Source organism: Pristiophorus japonicus, chromosome 1 (assembly GCF_044704955.1).
Source record: "Pristiophorus japonicus isolate sPriJap1 chromosome 1, sPriJap1.hap1, whole genome shotgun sequence".
In the NCBI taxonomy this organism is placed as follows: Eukaryota; Metazoa; Chordata; class Chondrichthyes; family Pristiophoridae; genus Pristiophorus; species Pristiophorus japonicus.
Window position 1 is genome coordinate 387,413,935 of NC_091977.1, and position 22,146 is coordinate 387,436,080.

General features: G+C 46.1%; 1 protein-coding gene across 6 annotated transcripts in view; it reads right to left on the reverse strand.

The window, feature by feature from the left end:
- Positions 1-8,838: 8,838 nt before the first annotated feature.
- The window catches only part of LOC139274170 (ATP-binding cassette sub-family C member 9-like), a 343,814-nt gene continuing 330,506 nt past the window's right edge, over positions 8,839-22,146 (reverse strand). For all 6 annotated transcript variants that reach the window (XM_070891221.1, XM_070891210.1, XM_070891227.1 and 3 more), the window contains 2 exons: positions 12,861-13,037; positions 8,839-10,118 (listed from right to left, as the gene is read on the reverse strand). In XM_070891221.1, coding sequence (XP_070747322.1) covers positions 9,939-10,118; positions 12,861-13,037 — 357 coding nt within the window. In that variant the 3' untranslated portion in view covers positions 8,839-9,938. The remainder of the gene's footprint in view (positions 10,119-12,860; positions 13,038-22,146) is intronic.

Below are 22,146 nucleotides of genomic sequence, written 5' to 3' on the forward strand. Positions count from 1 at the left end.
TCTCCCTATTGAATCCCCTATGACCACTGCATTTCTACACTTTGCTATGTCGCCCTGTGCAGTCATTTGCCCACAGTGCCGTGGATGTGTTCTAGACAGCACTCCCCCAAGATGTCGTCACCCTCAGTGGTATTCAACACTGAAAACCAATTTGAGAGTGCCACATTCCTGGAGGATTCTGTCACAGGCTGCCTCTTGCTACCCTGACGGATGGCTGCACACTTACTATTCTCCTGAACTCTCTGTAGCTGTGGGGTGACCATCTCCTGGAACGTGTGCTCCAGGAAATTCTCAAATAAAAATAAAAAATGCTGGGAATACTCAGCAGGTCACTCAGCATCTGTGGAGAGAGAAACAGAGTTAACATTTCAGGTCGATGACCATTCTTCAGAATTGTACTGGAAAAAGAGGTGAGAGAGGGGACCTGAGTAGGACTGGAACAAAGAACGTTCCACATATCCCACTAAAAGGCAGGCATAGCTAGGCCCCATGTGGGTTCCCATAGCAACACCTTTTATTTTGGGGAAATGAGTGAAGTCAAAGGAGAAGTTGCTCAATGTGAGAACAAGTTCAGCCAGGCAGAGGAGGGTGGTGGTGGATGGGGACTGGTTGGGCCTCTGCTCGAGGAAGAAGCAGAGCGCCCTCAGGCCATCCTGGTGGAGGATGGAGGTGTAGAGGGATTGAACGTCCACGGTGAAAAGGAGACGGTTGGGGCCAGGAAACTGGAAACTGTTAAAGTGGCGCAGGGCATCAAAAGATTTGTGGAGGTTGGTGGGAAGAGACTGGATAAGGAGAGAAAAAAGAGTTGAGATAGGAAGAAACATGTTCTGTTGGCAAGAACAGGCTGAAACGATATGTCGGCCCGGGCAATCCTGTTTGTGGATCTTGGGAAGGAGGTTGAAGTGGAGCAGGCTGTGCGGGGTTGGGGGACTACGAGGTTGGTGGCCATGGAGGGAAGTTCTCCTGAGGAGATGAGATCAGTGACAGTCTTCGAGATGATGGCTTTATGTTCAGTAATAGGGTCATAATCCAGGGGAGATAGGAGGAGGTGTCAGAGAGTTGGGTGTTCTGCTACTGCAAGATAGAGGTCGGTTCAGCAAACAACAGCAGCGCCACCCTTGTCAGCAGGTTTAATGACAAAGTTATGGTTGGATCTGAGAGAACAGAGTGCTGCAAGTCCAGACGGAGGTAGATTGGAGTGAGTGAGGGGAGCAGTGAAAATGAGACAGTCGATGTCACGCTGGCAGTTCACAATGAAAAGATCTAGAGAGGGCAACAGGCCAGAGGGAGAGTTCCAGGTAAAAGAAGAATTATGAAAATGGGAGAAAGGGTTAGTGCACGGAGGGAAGACTCCTGGCCAAAGAAATGGGCATGGAGACGAAGGCGATGGAAAAAGAGCTCAGAGTCGTGCCGAGCTTGAAATTGATTGAGGTGGGGATAAAAGGTCATCGACCTGAAATGTTAACTCTGTTTCTCTCTCCACTGATGCTGCCTGACCTGCTGAGTATTTCTAGCATTTTCTGTTTCTATTTCAGATTTCCAGCATCTGCAGTATTTTGCTTTTGTAGCCAGGAAATTCTCAGCCTCCCATATGTCCTGCAGTGATTCCAGCCACTCCTAAAGTTCAGAAACCTTCAGCTTGAGTTCGAGCACCTGGAGGGACTTCCTGCACACATGGTTATCCAGGACACATGAAGCGTCCTGGAGTTCCCACATGGCACAGGAATTACTTGGCAGCGAGTCTCAGCTGTCCCATTTTTCTTTAAAAATGTCTTTAAATGTAATTAATTATTCTGCATATTTATATATTTACTGTTGCCCGTTGGTTTAAATTACTTAGCCCCTCCTTCTCTCATGAAATTCCCATTGTCACTCTGTTTAGCAAGCCACACAGTTCTGTGTGTAGCAAATATCCCTCTAATCTTGTTAAGCATTCTAGTCTGTCATGGTACTCATATGTTCACCTCCATGAGCTGCATAATCACATCTGATTCTTACTCATCTTAGTGGACTCCTGTGATTTCTCCAATCCACATTGATGTATAACACACCTTTCAGACTCCCAAGTGAATCACTGATGGTGAAAGGACCGTGCTGCAGTCTTACACTCTTGTTTTGGACAACACAGTGATCTATTGCATAGCTGTGGCAGGACTCATTATATAACAGTCAGCATTTCATCAATCTTGGTGTCAGCCATGGCTTAGTGGTAGCACTCTTGCCTTTGAGTCAAAGCTCCACAGCAGAGACATAAAACAATGGACAGGTAAAGCAGACGATCATCATCTACAGTTCTAACACCTGCACAGATCATGATATCTTCTGCAAATTTGCAGATTGTGTCCATATCCAGATCATTAATAAAAATAGTAAAGAGCAACGGTCCCAACGCTGATCCCTGCGGGACACCAAATTCATTTATAACTACTTTTTGCCTACAAGCTGTCAGATAGTTCTCAATCCAGCTATGAACGGGACTTGGTGCAGGTTAGGATATGGGCAGCAGAGTTTTGGATGAACTCAAGTTTAGGGAGGATGTAAGGTGGACAGATCAGACAGGAGAGTATTGGAATCGTCGAGTCCAGAGGTAACAAACGCATGGATGAGGGTTTCAGCTGCAGACGAGCTGAGGCAGGAGCAGAGACAGGTGATGTTACAGAGGTCGAAGTTGGCAGACTTAGTGATGGAGATATGGGGTCGGAAGCTCATCTCCGGTTCAAATAGGTCACCAAAGTTATGAACGGTCTGGTTCAGCCTCAAAGAGTGGCTAGGGCAAGGGATGGTGTCAGTGGCTAGGGATCAGAGTATGTGGCAGGGACCAAAGACAATACTGGATGTCAGACCAGCATTATGACAAATCACAAGCAGTGGAGGGGCCGAGTGCGGTCAAGGTGTGGCAGAGCTGGGTGTCGTCAGGGTACATGTGGAACCTGATGTGTTTTTGGATGATGTCGCTGAGGGACAGCAGGTGGGTGAGAAATAGGAAAGGCCCAAGGATAGATCCTTGGGGGACACCAGAGGTAACATCTGAAGAGAGGGAATGTTTACAATATCGGCTAACATGGGGCCCAGGATGGAAAGTTGGGTGGTTAGCAGTTTGGTAGGAATAAAGTCAAGGGAGCAGGAGGTGGGGCTCATAGACAAGATGAGCTTGGAAAAGATGCAAGTTCAGGGCAAGAGCAGGGGGAACCTCAGGTGAAGTTTGGCCTGGTGGGCTAGGGAAATGGTGGGAAGCAGCAGAGGTAGCTGATCGGATGGTCTCAATCTCAGTGACAAAGAAGTCGATGATATCCACGCACTTGTTGGACGTGAGGGTGGATGGTGCAGAGGACAGGGGTGTAAGAAGGCGGTTTGTAGTGAAAAAAAGCCGGGGGTTATCGCTGCATTCCAGCATAATCCTGGATCATCCAAAACTCTGGTGCCTGTATCCTAACTCGCACCAAGTGGGAGTAGTATATAGGCCCGCTAACAGTAGCTATACCGTTGAACAGAATATTAATCAAGGCTTGTAACAAAAGACTGGCCTTCAGTTTCCTGATGTACATAAACATATACACACGATGGGGGGAAATTTGCGGCCGGAGGCTTCCTTCGTACGATCGCCTCAGACACTAAAGAAATCTACGAAAGTACCTGATGGTCCCGGAGGAACGTAGGATTCTGTTTGGAGGCCTAGATTTGCTGTGCAGTGCCCGGGGAGATGTCTTTCACATACGTACGTCATGCTGGAGTCATGTGGGCCTGAACCACCAATCACTGCGCAGTATTCTCATTGATAAAAATGAGAGCTGTTTGTATGGGCTCCCATTACTATCAATGAGAAAAACTCCTAAAACACCGAAACACAGCATAATAAATAAATAAAACACCTCACATATTTCAAATTAGTTAAAATTAAATGTAATTAACTTTTGGAAAAAAATATTTTTTTGAATGTGTTTTAATAGGGTTAAAAATAAACTTACCTTAATGGATAGGGTTTTTAACTATAAAAATGAGTGTTTAAATTTAATTTTTAGATATTTTAAAACTCTAGCGCTGGTAAAAAATAAGCTATGCGCCTGCTTTTACTAGGTATAAAAGTTTGAAGGACATTTGCTGGGCAAATAGCCCAATCTCTGCCCTGTGGATGACCTTCTCCCGGGGATGTGGAGAATCTGTATGAAGAAATCTTGACGCATCAGAAAAGCTGGTTCTTGGCGCATGCGCATCGTGCCCTGAAAACCGGCTTTTGCGAGGCCTCGCCGGGTCCATGCGCACTTCGTACGAACCCGGCAAGGCCGCAATTTTCAGCCCTTATATATACGTACAATATATGTATGTAATATACACACACATGTGTGTGTATAATATATATATATATGTAGAAAAACAGAGTGGGAAGCATTAGTGGAATGCTGTAACAGACCAATCAAGTAATAAATCAGACGATTGCTCAACACCAGCTTCAGGAACAATCTCTCATCTTTCTTGTAATACAGTAACAGTTTGTTGATGACACAAAGCTGGCCAACTAACTCATGAAAAGGAGATTTATACAATTCAGAGGATTTGGACAAATCAAGAAAATGAGTTAAAAATTATAGATTATTTTAATGAGGACCACAACACCAACTGCATTATTACATTTTACAATGCATGAAATCATTTTGTATTGAAAATGGTCAAGTTTGATGGAACAGGGCTGAATGGCTTTTTCTCATCCCTTGTTTATGTATGTTACTAACAAAGATACTGCTTTATTAAGACTGAGCTGCTAGCTTCTCCAATACATTCAGACTGAAATCATCGAAGCTTGGATAGCGGAAGGCGACCATTCAGCCCATTGTGCCTGTGCAAGCTCTTTGACAGAGCTATCCAAGTAGTCCCACTCCCCTGGAGATGTTAATTATTAGGGACAAATGGAACAGTTGAATGACTTTTTTGTTTTAAAAAGTATATTGTAATGTGCTTCCTTCTTGAAAGTGCTGATTTATTCTAGGATCCAGTTTCACGAGTAACAGTCATCTTTAGTATCTTGTACACATTCTTGATGAGTGAACCTAGGTCAGTAGGTTATTTAACCATAGCACTCATCACAGGTCAAAATAATTAAGACTAACTGCTACCCAGCTGAGATTAGTTAACTCAACACAACTTGCCGATCAAACTTTATATTTGTCATGTGAGCCATTTATGCAGATTTGTGATATTGGAGATTGTAGGTAGTGGAGTTGAATTCCAGGTCTGGAAAGGATTTTTTTTTGTTTTCAAGGGTTTCTTAAATATTTTACATGCTTTATGCTCGAGTATTTTTTTATTTTTACTTATTTTTCTTCATAATGCTTGAATGGAGAAGAACATAGGAACAATGTGATATTTGGTTATGTAGTAAACTTCATCAGTTGGAAGTAGTCAGAATACGTCTGACGCCAATAATGAAATATTTGTTTGATTTGCTTCAATGTAATAAAGATTAATTTTTTTTTAAGTTTGAAAAGTGTGTTGAAATACTGTATGGGGTCGAAATTCCGTACTGCCAATTTTGAGGCGGTGTCACCGGCTGAGACGATTTTTTAACGCCAGGCATTAGGCGCGGCCCCAAAACGTAAAATTCAGTTTTGCCGCCTGAAAAGTGGATTGCAGCATAAAATCATGGCGTTGCATACTTACCTGGAGGCGGTAAGCGGTGTTGAGTGGGCTGTTAAGCGGAGCCTCAACATCTGGGCATGAGGCAGCATTTGGAGCTACGCTACCTGGATTCCATTGAGGTGTTGATTGAGTGCCTCAATGCCTCGTGGTTATATTCACTTCCTAGGCACTCACTCAGGCGGTGAAGATGGCAGACCGAGCAGCAGCAGCTCATCAGCAAGCCCACAGGTTCTCGGACGCTGCCGTGGATGCACTCCTTGATGCCCTGGAGAGGCGGCGGGTACCAATTCACAGAGGCCTATGGAGGGAAATCTCAAAACAAGTTTTTGCGAGAGACATGGTGGCCAGGACAACCACTTAATGTCTACAAAAGTGGAACGGGATGACGTTCCTGGTGAGGATGGGTATCATAAATGTGAACAGTCAACATGCTATGCTGAGCTCAATGTATGCAATCTGCTCAATGTACTGTTTCACAATCCATGCTCTTCGTGGGTGAGGCCAGATGCAAGGTTCCCATTTGAAGCCTCACCCACTGCAAGGGCCTGCATGTGCTATTAGCCTTGCTACTCGGTTCTGCAGACCCAATCCTGATGTTGTTAACTCCTCAGTGTTCTTATGCATCTCGAAGATGGTAGCCTCCCCGTTACTGTTAGATCCTGGCCCCCTTATTCTAGCATTTCCACAGCATGTCCACGCAGTGAATGGAAGCTATATCGAACTGTGAAGGCTCTCATACGGTTACATCGACTAAACTATGTAAGGCATTTGGGACACATTAATAAAAGGGCTCTAACTCAGACATTCTCTTTCATCTTACAGGAGAAGCTCGCTCACAGCCACAGGGAACAGATGAGGACTGGAGGAGAGGACTCTGAACTCCAGGACCTGACTGTTGGAGGAACGCGTCTTGGCCCTGATAGGGCGTTTAAGTTGATACCATGCCGACCCTCCCTGGGAACAGTGACGGTATGTTGAGTTTCTTTGCAGCATCCAGCAAGCCACTTAGGCCTGTCACCATAATCCTTCAGCTCTTTCCATGAGACAGCCAATCTCGAATGCCTTTGCCGCTTCTGGCCCCCTCCCCCGCAGGTAACTGTCCTTCTCTGGCGTTGTGCTTTCAGATGAAGAATCAGACGCCAGGGGCCTGCACGTCAGCCTTCCACTGCGGGTGACGGTGGAGAGGAGGAAGAGGCGGAGGACACCTCTCTGGACGCGACAGTGGATCCAGCGTCCTCACAGAGCGGGGTCAGCAGCTTTTTGTCGAAAGGCGTGGTCGGGGAGATGGAGATGGGTGATGCTCCGGGGCCCAATGGCCTGCAGCAACACCACGGGGGAGGGGAGATCAGGGAACCAGATCCCCGGAGGGTGAGTGCGCACCTGAGTGATGCTCAGCAGCACTCTAATGATCAGGCCGAATTAGAGGATCTCGCAAGACAGTCATTGCAGATACATAGCGATCTGCTGGGTGTTTTGTCAAAGGTGCCCGAGAATATCGATGCACTTGCTTTGCTTGTGGTGGAGGCCGCCTCAATGATTGCATTTGTTTCTCAGCAACCCATCGAGCCCACCCTTGGATGTTGGATGCTTCAAGTGACCATGGGGTCCCAAGCATGGTGGCACGGGCTAAGGCTGATGTGGCAGTAGCCATTGAGCACCAGGCCGACACAATGATAGCCCTGCAGACTGTCATGTCGTCAGTACGTGGTGGCATCAATCAGCTCTGTGGTGTGCTGCAGTCGCGGTCTGCTCTGATGCAGAGTCAACTTGAATCCCCATATCATCATCATAGGCAGTCCCTCGAAGCGAGGATGACTTGCTTCCATGCCAAAAAGGGATGAGTTCACATGTGTTTCAATGAAGGACCTAATATTCCAGATCCTGAACTACATTTTGAAGGGTGGAAGATGCCTGTGCATGGATTTTTTTAACATGTGGTGGGCATTGCACACCAGCCACCACACAGGCTTGACAGAGCTAGGTCTTGGTCCAGTGGCAAGGATTACCCAAGACGACTGAAGACCAGCTCTGCTGCACGGACCTAGTGCGCACACATATCGCAGTGTGGGCTGGCCCGTGCTGCCCCAGAGCCCTTGCCTCTTCTGAGCCCCAAACTCGGGCCTCTCCTGAGCCCCGGTCACTTCCATCTACAAACTCGTCTCTCCTTCGTCCCTCCTGCTGTGCCTGCCCACTTCACAGTCGTCGCCCTCCTGCAGCAGCATGCGCTGCTCCCTGCAGTGGCATGCCGTCGCACGCTGCTCCCTCCAATGGCACCGGCCTGCTGATCTGCTATTCTGTCCCAATTTCCCTTGAAAACCAAACCATTGGTCTTGATTATATATACTTCCACATTTCCACAGGTAGTCTGGAGGAGCAGCACCCAAACCCAGACACTCAACCTCCATACATCACTTTTCTTTATAGCTCCAATCAAGCACCGTTGGAGACGCATGATTCCCACAGGGAAATGTGAGGGAATCTAGCCATGCATGTTTTGGATTGTGACCCATACAGTAGGGCATTCAAGGGTCTGGTCCTTTATATTAAGGAATGCCACTGAAATACCATACATTGAAATACTTGAATCCACGCAGGCACTGACCGCTGCCATCGTGTCTGGGGCCCATCAGTTGCACGGGGAACTAACATTGGCGAAGCACGGCAGCAATCTGTGCTCAGCCAGATAGATCCAGATGCTGAGGCTCTGCCCCTGGGGAGTAGCAGTGTGTCGGGCCTGTTGGAACGTGGCGTCCTCTCTCAGGACGATATTATTCTGCCCCTTGCCCTTGCCGCTCTCTACAACCCATCCATCACAGAGTGCTGCCGCCCATGCTGAGGTGATGCAGCCCGCAGCCGGGCCTTCCCTGGCCAGAGTGGCTGGGGAATGTCCTGCTTGGCCATCAGCCGCAGGACAGCGTGGTGCACAACCTGTGTCCCCATAACTTTGCAGAGGTAAAAGCGATATGCTAGTTCTGAATGTATCCGTTGTTGAAGGCAACAATGTCTCCAAGATGCTAGTACTGAAGCTTAGGAGTCAGTAGCCGCAAGACACCAGCACCTTCGAACTGTTCAAGCAGCCAACGCAGCACAGACCGCAAACTCTGTGGGCCGGCTGCAACTCCCTGTAAATAACACCCCGGAGTCATTTTCCCACCTTGCGCACGGCAACTTTTTCAGGCGTCATTGCAGCCAACCGGTAAGTGAGGCGGACAAAGTGAATTTAGCGAGACCAGCGCCAAGGAGGTGTTGCACATGAGGTGACATCATGATTTCCATGGCGTTAACCGGCGGGACTTTAAATTTTAATGCCCTTGAAAAAGGACAACCGAATTTCCCATCAGGCAGTACCCGTGCCTAACGCCGCCGACCAGCCATTCACGCTCCGTTGCCACCTCACTCAGGCGTTATCAGCTGGTTGTAAGAACCGAATTTCGACCTCTATGTAATTTACATTCAGAGCACATTGGACAGCTAGTGAAAAGGCAGGTTGTTATAATCTATGTTCTTGATATTGTGTGATATTTGATGTTTATGCCAAACAATGTATGCAGTTGATTTTTTAATAAACAATCTAAATCTGTTATCTTGGATAGAAAAAAAATAAATCTAGGCCACAAAGTTTTCTAAGATCCTTTACTCACTCATAATATGAAAAGAAAATAAAAGTTACCCATTATCTCAGATTGTTTTTTTTATTAAACTTCTACCAAATGTTATGTTTTCTCAGTGGAACATCATTTACCTTGTCCCAGCAGGAGCTCCATTATATTCAATGGAGAAACTCTAATTGGGTCTCACTGGGAATTACCCCATGAGTCTATAGTAATGAAGTGAGTGTATTTCTTTGTTTGTATCCCTCACAGCTGGTCCTGGGAAAGTGTCAAGTGACATATACTATATAAATTGCAAGGTAGCTAATTTTTACAATGTCAATTTTAGGAGTGGCCACAAAAAACAAGTGTGTAAATAAATTCAGTCACATACCTACACACAATTCAGTCTTTATATAAAGACAATTTATAGTATTTTAAACAAAGTAAAAATGATCTAGAAAACCATTAGTGGACAATTACCGTATAGTGGGAAATTTGATCTACCACTTTCACAAAAAGCACCAAAATGAAATTCTCGCATATTACTTGGATTCAATGAATAATTAAGTGTTTTAAAAAAAAAACATTGATACATTTTTTTCTATTCCATAGAATAACTTTTTTTGGCAAGGATTCCTCTTGCTGGTATTTCCCACTATGCAGTATTTAAAAAATACATGCAACATTTTAGCAAATGCACTACATGCCTGGTCATCATTTGGTGCCCTTGACTAATTTAGCAAATAAACTATTATTTTGTTGCAGGATCTTTGGATCTCCATCTTCTACAATCCTCCCTTGTTCCATAACTAGAACTCTCTCACAATCCATAATAGTGCTTATACGATGAGCAATAATAAGTACTGTACTGTTCGTGAATGCAGTACGGATAACCTAGAGAAGAAACCAAATGAACAGAGTTACAATAAATGTTAATTCTGATATCAAATGCCAAGGCTTCCTATGGTTAGCAATGTAACAATCAATGTAATCAGTTTCTTCTACATTAATACATTAGTAATGAAATAACTCTGAAACTTGTGATTGTTAAAAAAAGCAGAAAATTGTACTGTGACAGCAATGGGTAACCCTTTGCTTGTGGGAAAATTTTAGGCTTTATTAACACACTGGGGTGTATAATGACATCCCAGTCCCACTGGGATCATCATTTCTAAGGTCTTGCATATGCTTGTATCCAAATTAATTGACCTTATAGGATAATGCAAAGTCAGTAAATTTGAACATTTTAATGGCATTCCTGGCATTTGGTGAATGATGGCCTGGGAGCACCACTCCGATCTGAAAGTTGGTCCTCAGCAACTAAATGGCCATTGGTTGCCTTGACAGCACCAATATTTTATTGAAAACAAAGATCATTGACAATTGATCATTGGCCTTTGGAGACTAGGCTTGGCAAGCAACATAAACAAGGGCTGTCCTGTTGGTAGGAAAGGGCCATCCTGAAGAAAACTTTACAATATTTGGACAGGCTTCTCCTGAAGTGCCGACTCCAAATAGGTGCTTTACTTCTGGAGCATCACTCAGACTCTTTAGTTGTATTACAGGCCTTTGGCCAAAGTTAAAAAGAAACAGAATGGTTAATGAGTCTTGCACACATTTGCTGCACAGGTTCTATGCACCAATTATGTAGTCGCAACACATTATGGAATTCATTGAGCACTGAATAGGCCCCAGAGCCCAATATTGTGGGCTTAAAGTGCTTTGGGAACTCATATGGCTTTATCTGTCCCATTCCATCGATAATGAATGCATTTCCCCCCTTCTCCTATGGTATGCATCAATCTCAGCAGAGTTCCTAGATCTCTGCCAAGGATGCACTTTAATCTGTACCTAGGAAATATGTAATACTAGTTTATCTTTAACATTTATCTATTTTGAAGGAAAATGCTTGGGCTCCTCTCATTCTTCTGCTCTTTTCCTTGCAGAATGATTTTTTAAATTTAATAGTAGCTATCATTATTTATATGTACACCAGAATCATTTTCTAGTAATCAACTGTTAAACTCAATAAAGCTGTACATCTTAATTAATTCTTCACTGTGGCTAATGCTACTGAAATACACAAAGTGCATTGGCTGGTATCTACCATGACCCAACACACAAAAATATCTTATCTAAATACAACAAAATCATTTCCATATATATGTTAAAGTTAACATGTGTGTGTGTGTGTGTGTGTGGTGGCATCACGCTGGAGGTGGCGTAAATGGTGGAGGATGGTCCATTGAATGAGGCCACACCTGGAGTATTGTGTACAGTTTTGGTCTCCTAACCTGAGGAAGGACATTCTTGCTATTGAGGGAGTGCAGCGAAGGTTCACCAGACTGATTCCCGGGATGGCGGGACTGACCTATCAAGAAAGACTGGATCAACTGGGCTTGTATTCACTGGAGTTCAGAAGAATGAGAGGGGACCTCATAGAAACGTTTAAAATTCTGACGGGGTTAGACAGGTTAGATGCAGGAAGAATGTTCCCAATGTTGGGGAAGTCCAGAACCAGAGGTCACAGTCTAAGGATAAGGGGTAAGCCATTTAGGACCGAGATGCGGAGGAACTTCTTCACCCAGAGAGTGGTGAACCTGTGGAATTCTCTACCACAGAAAGTTGTTGAGGCCAATTCACTAAATATATTCAAAAAGGAGTTAGATGAGGTCCTTACTACTAGGGGGATCAAGGGGTATGGCGAGAAAGCAGGAATGGGGTACTGAAGTTGCATGTTCAGCCATGAACTCATTGAATGGTGGTGCAGGCTAGAAGGGCCGAATGGCCTACTCCTGCACCTATTTGCTATGTTTCTATGAATGTGGAGGCTGGTGGGGTGGAAAGTGAGGACAAGGGGAACTACATTGTGGTTCTTGGAAGGAGGTGAAGGACGAAGCACAGAAATGAGGGAAATGGGACAGACACGGTCGAGGGCCCTGTCAACCATGGTGGAGGGGAATCCTCGGTTGAGGACTAAGGAAGATGTATTGGAAGCATTGGTGTGGAAGGATGCATCGTCAGAACAGATGCAATGGAGAAGCTGAGAATAGTCTTTTGCCTGGCACCACCATCCATTTTGTCATTTAATTACTCCTGCTTTTCATCCTATCACAGACCTTCCCTTTTGTTCTTTTCTCTGCGCCCCCTCCATCCCTGCCTTACTCTGTCTCTGGACTTGCTTAAAACTGTTATACCTGTAATATTTTCCAGTTCTGATGAAAGGTCACCGATCTGAAAGGTCACCGATCTGAAATGTTAACTGTTCTCCCTCCACAGATGCTGTCTGTTCTGCTGAATATTTCCTAGTGATATTATTGTTACATTATGTTGTTGTTACCCAAAAAACTATGGTCTTTCAGTATAAATCCTGCACTATTTGGATAAACAAAATGCACCAATATATGCTCATGACTTAAAATTATTGCAGTCCATCATTTGCATTAAACTACATCTACAATGCACAATACTCCTTAACATAACCCATACACACTGCAGTGGAAGGCTATTTATTAGTTAGGGCAAAAAACAATTTTGCAACAAATTAAATCCAGCAGTACATAACTTAGCTTTATGAATGTGCCCTGTAAAAACCCAAACCATGTTAAGAGTATTCAGCAAAAATAAATTTCTTACAGTTTGGAGAGCAGCATCAGTTTCCAGGTCAACAGATGCTGTGGCCTCGTCCATAATAGTAATTTTTGAATTCTTGATAAGGGCTCTAGCGATGCAGAAAAGCTGTCTCTGGCCCAGGCTGAAGTTTTCACTCCCTTCTGCCATAAGGGTGTTCAGTCCCTCTGGGAGCTCACTGACCTAATGAAATAAAGACCTTCATGAAACTGCAAGTTGGAAACACAAATATTTGGAAATTAAAATGATAGTTAGTCACTTTAAAAATTACTAATTGGGAGCTCTTTATCAGCATTGCTGTATTTGTTGCATGTGTGTGGAAATGTGTTCCTTAAACACAAACATATACCAATGGTCTATTTGTGAATAACACAGGTTTATTTACTAACATAAGAACATAAGAACATAAGAAATAGGAGCAGGAGTAGGCCGTTTGGCCCTTCGAGCCTGCTCTGCTATTCAATAAGATCATGGCTGATCTGATCGTGGCCTCAACTCCACTTCCCTGCCAGCTACCCATAACCCTTTACTCCCTTATTGCTCAAAAATATGACTATCTCCGCCTTAAATATATTCAAAGACCCAGCCTCTACAGCTCTTTGGGGCAGAGAATTCCATAGATTTACAACCCTCAGAAGAAATTTCTCCTCATCTCAGTTTTAAATGGGAGGCCCCTTATTTTGAGACTATGTCCCCTAGTTTTGGTTTCCCCTGAGTGGAAATATCCTCTCTGCATCCACCTTGTCGAGCCCCCTCATTATCTTATAAGTTTCAATAAGATCACCTCGTATTCTTCTGAACTCCAATGTATATAGGACCAACCTACTCAACCTATCCTCATAAGTCAATTCCCTCATCTCCAGAATCAACCTAGTGAACCTTCTCTGAACAGCCTCCAATGAAAGTATATCCTTCCTTAAATACAGAGACCAAAACTGGACGCAGAACTCCAGGTGTGGCTTTACCAATACTCTGTACAGTTGTAGCAGGACTTCTCTGCTTTTATACTCTATCCCTCTTGCAATAAAGGCCAACATTCCATTTTCCTCCCTGGTCACTTGCTGTACCTCCATATTAATTTTTTATGTTTCACTCACAAGGACCCCCAGGTCCCTTTGTACTGCAGCACTTGCAATTTTTCTCCATTTAAATTATAATTTGCTTTTCTATTTTTTATGCAAAGTGGATAACCTCACATTTTCCCACATTATACTCCATCTGCCAAATTTTTGCCCACTCACTTAACCTGTCTATATCCCTTTGTAGATTTTGTGTGTCCTCCTCACAATTTGATTTCCCACCCATCTTTGTATCATCAGCAAACTTGGCTACATTACATTCGGTCCCTTCATCCAAGTCATTAATATAGATTGTAAATAGTTGAGGCCCCAGCACCGATCCCTGCGGCACCCCACTAGTCACTGGAAAATGACCCATTTATGCCGACTCTCTGTTTTCTGTTAGTTAGCCAATCCTCTATCCATGCTAATATATTACCCCCAACCCTGTGAACTTTTATCTTGTGCAGTAACCTCTTATGTGGCACCTTATCGAATGCCTTCCAAATATACCACATCCACTGGTTCCCCCTTATCCACCCTGCTCGTTAAATCCTCAAAAGAACTCCAGCAAATTTGTCAAACATGGTTTCCCTTTCATAAAACCATGCTGATTCTGCTTGATTGAATCATGCTTTTCCAAATGTCCTGCTACTGCTTCCTTAATAATGGACTCCAGCATTTCCCCAACGACAGATGTTCAGCTAACTGGTCTATAGTTTCCTGCTTTGTTCTGCCTCCTTTTTTAAATATGGGCATTACATTCGCTTTTTTCCAATCCACTGGGACTGCCCCAGAATCCGGGGCAGGGTGGGGGGGGCGGTCAGAGGAACAGATTTGTTACTAAAATATAGCGCACTTAGAAATATCATGGCAAATAACAAAAGCTGCAGTAGAAACTTTAAACGCACAACAAATCTTCAGTATTGCTCTTTTTTTCTGGATTATTTACCAACTAGTAATTCAGAGGGACCTGGGTGTCCTTGTACGTAAATCACAGAAAGTTAACATGTGGGTAAAGCGAGCAATTACAAAAGCAAATGGTATGTTAGCCTTTATTGCAAGGGGGTGAGAGTATAAGAGTAAGGGGAGCCGAAATTCAGAGTCTCAAAGTGACCCGTTAATACCCGTTTGTGGCGGCCATTCCAAAAAATCGAATGTCCGCCGCTTTGGGGTCAACAAGTCGACCCGACCTAAATTCAGGCCGGGGATTTGTCGGCCTGGACCCCATTCCACCCAAGTAGTTGCACCGCCAATTTAAAAGGAATAAAAAAATACTTACCAGCCATTTTCAGATGAATCCCTCGATCCCCGCCGTGGTGCCCCCGACAGGTTTTTCTGCCGGTGCACCATCTCCGCACTGAGTGCAGCCCGGCCGACCTTAAAGGGCAGAGCCCACTGTTGTGGATGCAATGCAAAAATTTTTGCTGACCAACTTGCTGATCGGCCTGCAAAATTCTGCCCCCGGGTTCGGCCGTAACGCCAACGGGCAGCCTGGCACCCCTTCTTGGGTGCTAGGCCACTGGCCCAGCCGAATCCCTCCTTGGTGGCCCAGTAGTCAAAGTTAAAAAATGATAGAATCTCTCCCCTTTAACGGAGGGGAGAGTGTGGTGACGCACACGCGCTGTGACATCACCATGACTCCACCGCTGATTGACAGCGATGGATGCCCCAACCGACTCATTTTTCAGACAGTCAGCCTGGCTTTGAATCTAAGGCCCGCCCCTTTATGATCCGTTTCCCATAGGACTTTGAAAAAATTTCAAAGTCTTGAAAATGGATCTACTTACCGTACCAGGAGTTCCAGCGTTAAATACCACTCCAAAACCCATAGGTGCATTTGAATTTCGGCCCCAGGAAGTCTTGCTGCAATTGTATATGGCTTTGGGTGAAACCATACCTGGGGCTAGAACCTCCACTTTTTTTACATGCTTAAGGGCCACTTAACCGCTGAAATGACGTATAACGGCTATTTTGGCACAAAATGGAAACTGGCGGGCATTTTTAGGAAACTTATTGCCGAGCGTTACTTTCCCCATGTGCTTCACGCCGGGAAAAAATATTACCACCCGCCCACTTTTTTTGGGCTGAATCATCAGAATGGGCGAAATCAACAGCCATATCACCCAGCTTTACTTTCCGCATGGAATTAACGTCGAGATTCAATAATACCGCCCGCCCACTATTTTCTGTCGTAAAGATTACATCTGGCTAAACTAACGCCCAGGAGATTGCCCAGCGTCACTTTCGCCACCTAGCACACACATCGCCCACAATATCGCTCGCCCAAAAAACTGCACTGAAAAAGTGGAACTGTTCTGAATGAACGCCAGCGGTGTGGCTGGCATTTTTAAAATCGCAGGTCGCTTCATTCAAAAGGCTGCCTCAACTTCGGGGGAGTTGCATTGACTCTGGGGTTCTTCTCAGGTGAAGTGAACATCTCAACAGACATATTTTCAGACTCTGGACTATTGAGGGTTTACTCCAGGTGTATTTTAATGAGGAAATCATTGCTTCTGATCAATCGCTATTATACTTTCAATGCAATGGGGCTACCAAACAATAACTGTTCTTAAGCAGCGCTTCAGATGTCTTGACCACTCAGGAGGGGAGCTATAATACAACCCTGACTAAGTAGCTAAATTCGTGGTTGTGTGCTTGATGCTGCACAACCTGGCTATCAGGAGGGGCCAAGAATTGCCAGAAGGCACTGATGCTCCAACTCATGAAAGGGAGGAAGCTGAATGCTGACCTAGGGCCAGACAATCAGGCTGGCTATGCAACCATGCCCACAACCCCCTCCAGTCCGCAGGAAAGGGCCTGTGGTGGCTACAAAGCTGCAAGACTCTTACGTAAGGAGCTGATATCTGAACGATTTGCCTGAAAGAGCGTTGATGTGAGTGACAACGCTGACACGCTGCTGTGTGTGTGCAGCTCAGACATCTATGGTGCCCATCATCTTGGTGCCAGTTAAAGTTTACGTTGATTGATGTTAAGTTGTATTTAACCCTTTCATGTTAAGGAATCACTAGTGTGTAACAGTCCAGCTATCTGAGACAATGCACAACAAGGTTATGTTCAATAACAAAGATTTTATACCAACATTGGTCTGAAATCATAAGTATCACAGGCAACACCACCCAACCCCTGCCACACCCCATTTTTTCCACCATTGACATAAACCACATGTTCAACATGTCCAGCAACACAGAATACAAAGGCAAAGCAGGAGGGTGGCCCCCTCCCCCCATACATTACAACAAATTACATACACCCAGATGGAGATATAACACAGCCATCACCTGCGGACATGCACCTCACTTTCCTTCCCCCCTCCCCTTCACCCCACCTCTACCCCTTCACCCCCTCACTCCACGGCGCCTGGCTGAGGAGCTCCTCTAGCGGTGCCTCATTGGGGGGGATGAAGGCAGATGAGGTCGTTGCACGGGTACGGGAGCGGGGAGTGTCAAGGGGGCAACATTCTCTGATGCAGAAGCGGGATCTTGGTCCTTGCTCTCATCTGTCGTTCGCAATGGAGGTGCAGAACCTAGGGGTGGAGTGCCACGCTCAGGGACCACTGGGAGGCCTGTGCCAGCAGTGTTCCTGGCTATCGCATCCAGAGCCTCTGCCATCCGCGGAATGTACTCGGTCATGGTGGCCAGCTGTTGGGATATGCCCCCCAATGCTTCGATGAGCTGGTCACCAATGTCTACACTCCTCCTGGACAACTGTACCATCTCTCCGCTGTCATGTGGCGCTCGTGGAACAGACCTTCCGCATCCACGAGACCTCCGCGGGATTGGCGCCGTCCTAGGGACAAATGGGGTGCCCTGTGGCGAGGTACTTGGGGCCGGTACCTCCAGAGTGGAGGTGGGAATGACCGGAGGACCACTAGATGGCCTTGGGGTGGAATGGCTTCTGGAGCATGGCGATGCAGGTTCCTCGAAGTCTGCACTCTCATTAATGGAGAGCAGACCCAGCGGATTGACGGACGAGAATCGGAGCTCCTCAGCACCAGATGTAGGATCGTCCGGAGAGTCGGGCCCCGCGCCCCCATCTTCTGGCCTCTGTGATCTTGCCTTGGGACATGCTGCTGGCTGAGCTGCAAAACACAAATGAGGTTATTAGAGGTGTTATATATGTAAACTTGTATATGCTCTGTACAGCCACCAGATGGCTCATCCCCTGAAGTCCCAAGGGATCCCATAATCCCTTGGGAGCACAGGTATTTAAGGAGGCCTCACAGGTTGGAGAGCCACTATGGAGATCTGCAATAAAAGACTAAGGTCACACATTACTTTGAGCTCACAGTGTTCAGTCTGACTCTTTCTCCATAAATAACAACTGGCAACGAGATACAGATAGCGAACCCAAAGATGCAGAGAACAGTCGGCATCCTGGAGAAATTTTCGGAGGGAGATGATTGGGAAACTTTTGTGGAGTGACTCGACCAATACTTCGTGGCCAACGAGCTAGATGGGGAAGCGAACGTTACCAAACGAAGGGCGATCCTCCTTACTGTCTGTGGGGCACCAATGTATGGCCTCATGAAGAATCTGCTTACTCCAGCGAAACCAACGGAGAAATCGTATGATGATTTCTGCACATTGGTCCGAGAGCATGTGAACCCAAAGGAAAGCGTTCTGATGGCGAGGTACCGGTTCTACACCAACAAAAGGTCTGAAGGCCAGAAAGTGGTGAGTTATGTCGCTGAGCTAAGACGCCTTGCAGGACATTGTGAATTGAAGGACATTTGGAGCAATGCTCAGAGACTTTTTTGTACTTGGCATTGGCCAGGATACCATACATCGCAAACTTTTGACTGTAGAGACCCCAACCTTGAGTAAGGCCATAGCGATAGCCCAGGCGTTCATTGCCACCAGTACAATACTAAGCAAATCTCACAGCACACAAGTGCTGCTACAAGTACTGTGAACAAAGTGATGTTGTTTTCAAATTACAATGTACAGGGCAGGTCACACATGCCTGCAGCTGCACGTCCGCAGATGCCTCAGAGTCCACCATCAAAGGTGATGAATGCAAGGCCATTAACATCTTGTTGGTGCTGCGGGGGTGATCATTGTTTCCATTCATGCCGATTCAAAGGGTACGTTTGCAAGGGCTGTGGAACAATGGGACACCTCCAACATATGTACAGGCGAGCTGCAAATCCTGTTCAACTTGCAAACCACCATGTTGCAGAGGAGGATAGATCCACGGAGGATCACAACAAACCAGAGCCTCAGACCGAGGAGGCAGAGGTACATGGGGTGCATACATTCACCACGAATTGTCCCCCGATAATGCTGAATGTTGAACTAAATGAACTCCCAGTGTCAATGGAGCTGGACACGGGTGCGAGCCAGTCCATCATGGGCAAAAAGACTTTCGAAAGATTGTGGTGCAGCAAGACAAAAGACCAGTCTTAATTCCAATTCGTACGAAACTAAAACTTACACAAAAGAACTGATTCCTGTAATCGGCAGTGCTGCCGTAAAGGTCTCCTACGATGGAGCGGTGCACAAGCTACCACTCTGGGTGGTACCGGGCGATGGTCCCACGCTGCTCGGCAGGAGCTGGCTGGGAATGATACACTGGAACTGGGACGACGTCCGAGCGCTATTGCCTGCTGACGACACTTCGTGTGCCCAGGTCTTAAACAAGTTCCCTTCGCTGTTCGAACCAGGCATCGGGAAATTCCAAGAAGCAAAAGTGCAGATCCACCTAATTCCGGGGGCATGACCCATCCATCACAAGGCGAGAGCAGTACCCTATATGATGTGAGAAAGGGTAGAGATCGAGCTAGACCGACTGCAATGAGAGGGCATCATTTCACCGATCGAGTTCAACGAGTGGGCCAGCCTGATCGTTCCTGTCCTCAAGGGAGATTGCATCGTCAGAATCTGTGGCGATTACAAAGTAACTATCAATCGTTTCTTCCTGCAGGACCAATACCCACTACCAAAGGCCGACGACCTCTTTGTAATGCTGGCGGGAGGAAAGACGATCACGAAGCTGGATTTGACTTCAGCCTACATGACGCAGGAACTGGAGGAATCATCGAAGGGCATCACCTGCATCAACACGCACAAAGATCTTTTTGTTTATAACAGGTGCCAATTTGGAATTCGATCAATGGCGACGATATTCCAGAGAAACATGGAAAGCTTATTGAAGTTGGTCCCACGCACCGTGGTCTTCCAGGATGACATCTTGGTCACAGGTCGGGACACAGTCGAGCATCTGCAGAACCTGGTCTTAGTCGACTCAATCACATGGGGCTCAGGTTAAAATGCTCAAAGTGCATTTTGCTGGCGCCTGAAGTGGAGTTCTTGGGGAGGAGGATCGCGGCAGACGGCATCAGGCCCACCGATTCGAAAACGGAGGCAATCGAGAACGCACCGAGGCCACAGAATGTGACAGAGCTGCGGTCGTTTCTAGGACTCCTGAACAACTTTGGTAACTTCTTACCAGGTCTCAGCTCACTGTTAGAACCACTGTGTCTTACTGCAAAAAGGGGACGATTGGGTTTGGGGCAAAAGCCAAGAAAATGCCTTTGTAAAAGCGAGAAAATTGTTATGCTCAAACAAATTGCTTGCGTTGTATGATAAATGTAAGCGTTTGGTACTAGCATGTGATGCGTTGTCATATGGCGTCGGGTGTGTATTGCAACAAGCTAATGATTTCGGGAAACTGCAACCAGCTGCTTACGCATCCAGGAGTCTGTCTAAGGCTGAGAGAGCCTACAGCATGATTGAGAAAGAAGCATTAGCATGTGTCTATGGGGTAAAGAAAATGCATCAATACCTGTTTGGGCTAAAATTCGAATTGGAAACTGACCATAAGCCACTCATATTCCTGTTTTCCAAGAGTAAAAGGGATAAATACCAATGCATCGGCCCGCATCCAGAGATGGGCGTTCATGTTGTCCGCATACAGCTACGCCAATCCGCCACAGGCCAGGCACAGAAAACTGTGCCGATGCTCTTAGTAGGCTGCCATTGCCCACCACAGGGGTGGAAATGGCGCAGCCCGCAGATCTAGCCATGGTTATGGAAGCATTTGAGAGTGAGCAATCACCCGTCACTGCCTGGCAGATCAAAACCTGGACGAGCCAGGACCCCTTATTGTCCAGAGTCAAAAACTGTGTGCTTCACGGGAGCTGCTCCAGTGTCCCAGTGGAAATGCAGGAAGAGATAAAGCCGCTCTAGCGGCGCAAAGATGAAATGTCTATACAGGCAGACTGCCTTCTGTGAGGCAATCGAGAAGTAGTTCTCAAGAAGGGCAGAGATACTTTCATCAGTGACCTCCACAGTACCCACTCAGACATCGTAATGATGAAAGTGATAGCCAGATCCCACATGTGGTGGCCCGGTATCGATACAGACTTAGAGTCCTGCGTTCACAGATGTAATACATGCTCGCAGTTAAGCAATGTACCCATGGAGGTGCCGCTAAGTTTATGGTCTTGGCCCTCCAAACCGTGGTCTAGGGTACATATCGACTATGCAGGCCTGTTCTTGGGTAAAATGTTCCTTGTAGTTGTAGATACTCCAAATGGATTAAATGTGAGATGTCGGCTAGCAAGTCCACTGCCACTACTGAAAGCCTGCGGGCCATATTTGTCACACACGGCCAACTCGATGTCCTGGTGAGCAACAACGGGCCATGTTTTACCAGTGCTGAGTTCAAAGAATTCATGACCCGCAACGGGATCACACATGTCACATCTGCCCCGTTTAAACCAGCGTCTAATGGTCAGGCAGAGAGAGCAGTGCAAACCATCAAGCAGGGCTTGAAGAGGGTAATGGAAGGCTCACTGCAGACTCGCCTATCCCGAATCCTGCTTAGCTACCGCACGAGACCCCACTCGCTCACTGGGATCCCATCTGCTGAACTGCTCATGAAAAGAGCACTTAAGACAAGGCTCTCATTAGTTCACCCTGATCTACATGAAGAGGTAGTGAGCAGGCGGCTTTAACAAAGTGCATACCATGATAGCGCAAATGTGTCATGCGAGATTGAAAGCAATGATCCTATATTTGTATTGAATTATGGACAAGGTCCCAAGTGGCTTCCCGGCACTGTCATGGCCAAAGAGGGGAACAGCGTGTTTCGGGTCAAACTTTCAAATGGACTCATTCACCGGAAACACTTGGATCAAATCAAACTCTGATTCACGGACTACCCTGAGCAACCCACATTGGACCCTACCTTTTTTTATCCCCCAACAC